Genomic DNA, 6,904 nt, shown 5'->3' on the forward strand with positions numbered 1-6,904 from the left:
GTGGGAGCTAGCTGGGGGCGAGGGGGATTTTGTTTTTCCTTTCACCGTCCAATGATCCATATTCATTTTCTCATTTTTGGACCTAAATATAAAATTCTATTATTGTGGTCTACCAAAGATGCCCCCCACTCATGAAGCAAATCCCGATGGAGTACGATCTATTGAGCTCGGTAGTTTGCTACGTCTCTATTGGAGCAATAATTGCCTCCTTATGTTTTGGAGATTGTTGTCATAAACAGTGATGGACTAATGTGTTTGCTAGTGCACAGAGAGTAACAAGTCCCTAAAGTCATCAGGAGTTCAGTACAAACTCCAAAGATAATCTCCTGCCAGGCAGCAAAGATTATCACCAAAGATTATGTATGTAAAAAGTGAACCCCAAAATTGTTTAAGTGAAGCAATTGGTTCGGTGCCTGTCCAAAGAAATTGACTGCAGCCGGGAAGTTTTGAAGACGAAGCGAAGACGTAGTATCTGTTTCATAGTTCATCTTTCTCTTTCTTGAGTCATAGGACCACCGTATTATTGAGGGGTATAGCATCTGATGCTAAACCCGAATCCTATGTGAGATGGGAGATATCTCTTTGTGTTCCAAATAATACTTGTCAGCAAAATACAGAGTTCTTCTTCACTACGAGAGATTTGATTCGGACCAAGGAGTTAGCATTACTTGCTCTGCAAGAAATGTTATCGTTGTGCTAAAAAAATCCGATAGTTAGATATGTGTCGGTTGGAGATTGGCTTAGTGGTCATGTCCAAAATTCTTTTCCCATCGGAAAGACCGCGACTATAAATAGCCCACCCCATCCAACATGCACAGTTGGTTGCTCTGTGTGATTCTGAGAAGATTGAGTGAGCACCATCTCACCTGAGTGATTTGAGTTTAAAATCCACCGAGAGAAAAACCCAGAGCCCAAAAAAATTAGATAGTGGTATAGCATCACTAGAATCTATGTCTAGTACGCTTCACCTATTACTCTTGAGAGTTGCGAACTCTCTAGATGGTTAGGTGTCAAATTCTTCAGTGACCAAGAGTAATTGTGGTTCACGAAGAAGTCTGTAAACATTCAGAGATCATGAGTGATCGACATTGATTGATGAATCAGTTGTCGAGGAGAACAGGACGAAGAGAGTTTATCTTGTTCAATCATGAACACCTTCAACTAGACGTAGTCCTTTTGCAGAAGGGCGAACTGGCCTACCAAATTGTCTGTCGCCATCGAGCATCACCGGTTATCTCTAGACTCAATTTACATTTGACTACATGATGCATGTTAAGTTTTGGTTAAGTGTTTGCTTTTGATGCATGCCTCGGTTCTCACTCGCTAGTTAATATTCACTCTCTGTTTACTGTTTATCTGCTGCTGTGTTATGAGAGATTTGAAGTTTTCAAAGAAATTTTAAATCTCCCATTCACCCCCTCCCCATAGACATACTTCGTTCTTACACTCTCCTCCTTCCCTATATCTTTCATCCCTCTCCTCCGCAAGCTCGGTAGGTAGATATCTGTCTTTTCCTTTTCCTTTCCTTCTATATCCTCTCGTTATCTTGGTTTTTCTAATGGAGCAGCCGCCTCCTATATAGGTTATTTTCAGGCAACCACTAGAGGTTCATGTTGACATCTGAGCCGGTGGTATGTGGGGCAATATGTTAGGGCTAACAATTAGCCATGCCGTCGTTGCAAATTGGCACCGATGCTTATTTTGATAATATTTTTGCGGCTGTGATAGGCAGCACCTTCATGTCCTCCTAATGGAACCCACATCCTAGTAAACTAAAGCAGAAAATCTGATTACATATCCCTAGGATAAAGACACTAACAGCTATACAAAAGTACCATATAAAAGAAAAATATCCGGAAGATTCTTACGGATACTAATTAACTTGATGATGTTTGCCATGGTGTGGTTTACTCTATGTGCTCCACTTAAATTATCTGCCCCGTGCGAAGCGACTTCGTGGATGCCAGCCAGCTAGACCAAAGAAGTAGAAGTCAAAAGCCACTTAAGAATCATCATAAGACCTCTACAATCCGCAGACAACTAATTAACTAATTGACTACAAACTCTCATTTCCTCAATCCCAGCCTGTATATAAAAGCATCCAAAGACCTCTACAATCCACAGACAACTAATTAACTACAACTCTAATAATCATAATGCTAGATTGCATATATAAGCATCCAAAGACCTCTACAATCACAGTAGTTGCACTTTGAGATATGGGCATTTTTGTTCCTCAATACATAGCTTTGTGTGGAGTTACACTTGTGATTGGATGGCTTGTACAGTGGGTATACAAATGGATTAACCCGGTTTGCAACGGGGTTCTTCCTCCTGGCTCCATGGGATTCCCTGTGATTGGTGAGACCTTGGACTTCTTCAAGGCAAGCCCTTCCCTAGACATCCCTGACTTCTACAAACTAAGGATGAAAAGGTACCGCTCGAATGGAGATCGATCCATGTTATACTATTGCTTGTCATGTTTTTTCATTGCAAGAAATCATATGCTCGAAAACAAGTAACTCTGTGGTTACTGCTTGCTCAGGTACGGCCCGATTTTCAAGACAAGCTTGCTGGGGCAGCGTGTGGTTATTTCCACCAACCCGGAGATGAATCGGTTTATCCTCCAGCAGGAAGACACATTGTTCCGTATTTGGTTCCCACGGGCACCGGCAAAAATATTCAGGGAGAAGAGCCTGGAAGCCTTCCATGGCAAAACCCACAAGTTCATCCGAAGATGCGCCCACACGCTGTTGGGTATCCAGACTCTCAAAGATGTGCTCCTTCCTGAGATGGAGGCCGCTGTGAGAGAGCGCCTTGCCGCATGGGCCACCAAGCCGAGCGTCGATGTGCGCAGCGGTGCGCCCGACGTAAGTGCACACACACATGCCTTGGTTACCACCCCATTTCTTCTTCCTGCCCTACTTGCACGAAATTTTACAAGTTGCTCGATCCTGCATCTACATACCTTGTATGAGAGCAAGTTAATGCTAGCTAGATATTGTTGTCGTTGCAGCTTCTGTTTGAGCTGGTGATGAAGAAGTGCCTTGGTTTTGATTCCACCAAGTCGGGACAACTGCGGAGCACGTTTGATGTGCTTTTCACAGAGCTCTTATCCTTTCCGATATATTTTCCCGGGACATCATTTTACCGATGCATGCAGGTACATACATGCACAAATTAATTTTTGGATTTCGCTAAAAATCTTATGTCAGATTTTCAATCATGTCATGGCAAATTACATGGTCGTGGCATGGCGATTCCCTTCAGCGAGCATGCCAAATTCTTGCCATGTTCAGTTTTTGCTAGGATTTGCCATGCTCGCTGAAAGGAATTCTCATGCCGTAACAACATAATTTGTCATAGAAAATGTTCGATTTGCGATGTTTAAAAATCTGACATCTGAATTTTAACATTCTCATTTCCCCCCTTCCTTTTTCCAAGATCAAGGGCCGGGGCCATTGTCCCTTCACCATAAATTAGAGGGCGGATATATATTTTGAGTTTTGGTTTTGATTGACAAACGTGGATTAAACTGCCCCTAAAGGTAATTAACAGTTGATATGCTTTGCGCGTGCAGGCAAGGAAAATTGTGCAGAAGACAGTCCGGGACACGTTGGCAGAGAGGTTAAGTGCACCAAGGAATAAACATGGCGACCTCCTTGACATAATTATCGAAGAGCTGCGGGCTGAAGAGACATCACTAAGTGAGAATTTGGCTGTTGATATTGTCTCAGCGTTGTTGTTCGGCAGCGTCTTCACGCTATCAGGAGTCATCGCTGTAGCATTCAAGTCACTCCATGACAACCCAGACGTTGTCCATGCCCTCGAGGTTCGTTGTGTTAATTTCATGGTAGTACTACTATATACTCATTCCGTCTCAAAATAAGTGCTGTATAAATTTATACTAAATCAGCGGCACTTACTTTGGGTCGGAGGGAGTATAATGCATTAGTTTTTGGTTAGCAGATGTAGATGAAAAAAGTTCATGCTATATGATAGCAATTAGCAACGATGATATATAATTTAACGTAAATATCTTTTATGGGAAGATCATGAGAGCAAAAGAATCGAGTGTACCTGGTCAAATCAGCCCACAAATCACAAGTCTAATAAACCAAAATAACATATTAGATTAGCAAGATAGCGTATGTGTTGGACCTGGTTTCAACATTTGTCATTAGTTTTTGGTTAGCAGATGTAGATGAAAAAAGTAGTGATACCATGCATGTGGGCTGCACTTGGCTGACGGCTTTCTTATACTACTGTACAGGCCTACTTTGCAAAGTGGGGACAAGATGGCATAGTTGACCTTAAACATGAACTCGAGCAGGTGCTCATGTTTATCTCAAGTCGGTGCCTACTTGGATATGAGGTTCGAGACATGATGCTGGAAGAAGTATACTCATTATTCCATGACCTTGCAAACGGATTGAACTTTCTCAGTTTCTTGTTCCCATATACTCCAACCCCGAGAAACCGCCGACGAGACAAGGCACACATCAGGCTGAAAGAAAGATTCACTGCAACCATCAGGTCACGTAGAAGCTCCGGCCGAGTCGAGGAGGATACACTGCAGAGGTTGATGAATTCCAAGTATAAAGACGGTCGCTTTACAACCGAAGCAGAAATTTCTGGCATGATCATGGGCCTTGTCGTTGCCGGACACATCTCAAGCACTAGCACTAGTACATGGACCGGAGCTTGCATGTTGAGCAACACCAAGTTCTTAATAGCTCCATGGAGGAGCAAAAACATATCATTAGCATGTACAAGAACCAAATAGGCTACGAAGCCTTGTCGGAGATGGATACCCTGCATAGATGCATCAAGGAGGCAATTAGAATGCACACATCAGCACCAGTTTTAGTTCGCAAGGCACATACGAAATTCAGGGTGCATACCAAGGAAGGCGAGGAATATGACATACCTAGGGGGCATAACATTCTAGTCCCTACTGCACTCAACAATAAGCTAACACACATTTACAGTGACCCTCATTTGTATGACCCGGATTGGTTTGGCCCTGGAAGAGAGGAGGACAAAGTTGGTGGCAAGTACTCTTTCACAACATTTGGTGGTGGAAGGCATGCTTGCCCTGGCATGGCCTTGGCATACCTACAAATTAAGGTGATATGGAGCCATTTGTTAAGAAATTTTGAGCTCAAGCTAATATCTTCATTCCCTAAGGCTGATGGGAGCAAGATGAACCAAGAGCCTAAAGGAAAAGTAATGATAAGTTATGAGCGACATCAGCTTATGTGATGCTAGTTGTTGTTAAAGTAGTAATGTTTATCTACCTATTTTTCTGTTTGCATTCAAGTATTTTTCATGTGCGAATTATGTGTAATCATTCGCATATATTTTCATGTGTGGCGCCACATACCAGCGACAGAGGAGACCAAATTTGGCATCGCCAAGAGTCGATTGCCCCTAGTTAGTATTAATTTAAAGAATTTGGGTATGGAAAGGTTCGTCCCGAAGAAGGTTTTCCTGCTGTCTCCAAATTCAGTTAGAGTTGTTTCATTTTACTCCAAGTTGTAATTGCTTTATAAGCCATCCCTAGAGTTGTTTCTGATGTGCCCAGGGGAACCTATCCATGACCGGTCATAAATCGCAAATTGCAAATAGATGCGTGCAAGGCAAACTTCCACACCTTGCACGAGGTCCATGGAGAATTATAAGACATATCAAACCGCAAATTATATGAAGAGGTGCTTGGAAACTTATAAGACATTTTAAAATTATCGATAGTCTTTTTCTTTTCTTTTAGTAGCATTCTGACTGCATGGCCACTTGAACCAAATCACATAGGGCATATGTAAATAAACTTTTAGACCAAAGCAGTCTGAAATAGAGGAAGGGAGTAGTTAGTAGTAATATTATAGGGAGTAGATAAACTAGCGGCAGTAGTATTACTCCGAGCCTTTGTGAACAACTTTATGATAGTCTATTAGAAGAATGTATTTTTTTGCGAGAATATCAATGTTTCTTCGCTGGCTCTCTGCGATTCACTTTTGCAAATGAATAAAGCTTGCATGGAATGTGCAGGTATCGTCCCAACATCTGCTAGATTTCCACTATTATCTATGGCTGTGTGCATCGTGTGATGCATAACCCGGGGGATACCATCCTTTTCGGAAAAAAGATTTCCATTATTATCTACTCCCTCCATTCCGAATTACTTGTCTTGAATTTGTCTAGATACGGATGTATCTAGACTCATTTGTCTAGATACGGATTTGTCTAGATACGGATTTACTCGTGTGATACGCGTCGGCCGTGATGCCGAGGCGCTGCCGGAAGCACCGCCACCAACGCCACCACCGGCCCGCACCACCACAATGCTGCCCGCCGCTCGGCGCCACGCCACCATCGCCGGCCTGCTCAAGAGCGCCGTCGTACTTCCACGCCCGGCATCGAGCGCCGCGCCCTGCCGCGAGATCTGACCCGTGACCCGCGGCGTCGGCCGCGATGCCGAGGCGCTGCCGGAAGCACCGCCGCCAACGCCACCACAGGCCCGCACCACCACCATGCTGCCCGCCGCTCGGCGCCACGCCACCATCGCCGGCCTGCTCAAGAGCAGCGTCGCGCTGCCACGCCCTGCCGCAAGATCTGACCCGCGACTAACTCCACATGCGGGGGACGAAGAGGCCCCGCCGCCGCCGGCAACGACCGAGCTTTGCCCCGCCGCGCTGGCGGCGGTGAAGGAGGAGGAGAGGGGGTGCGGCGGTGGCGATCTGGAGCCCTCCCCGACGCCTTCGCGGGTAGCGGCGGGGGAGGGGAGAAGGGGGGAGTAGGGGTTGTAGATTCCACCGCTATACAGGTATTCGATACTCCCTTTCCTAGATACATTCATTCGAGGGACATATTTTTTTGGACGGAGGAAGTAGCTCACATGAAG

At 44.6% G+C, this 6,904-nt stretch overlaps 1 protein-coding gene across 1 annotated transcript; it reads left to right on the top strand.

Annotated features, from left to right (window-relative positions):
- The first annotated feature begins 2,219 nt into the window (after window positions 1–2,219).
- LOC119300543 (cytochrome P450 87A3-like) lies at window positions 2,220–6,449 on the top strand. Its single transcript, XM_037577479.1, has 6 exons — window positions 2,220–2,434; window positions 2,546–2,870; window positions 3,017–3,163; window positions 3,581–3,832; window positions 4,274–4,341; window positions 6,251–6,449. Exons 1-6 carry the CDS (start codon window positions 2,220–2,222, stop codon window positions 6,447–6,449), a joined length of 1,206 nt encoding a protein of 401 aa, XP_037433376.1.
- Window positions 6,450–6,904: the final 455 nt, after the last annotated feature.

The sequence above is a fragment of the Triticum dicoccoides genome, chromosome 5A (genome assembly GCF_002162155.2).
Source record: "Triticum dicoccoides isolate Atlit2015 ecotype Zavitan chromosome 5A, WEW_v2.0, whole genome shotgun sequence".
Lineage (NCBI taxonomy): Eukaryota > Viridiplantae > Streptophyta > Magnoliopsida > Poales > Poaceae > Triticum > Triticum dicoccoides.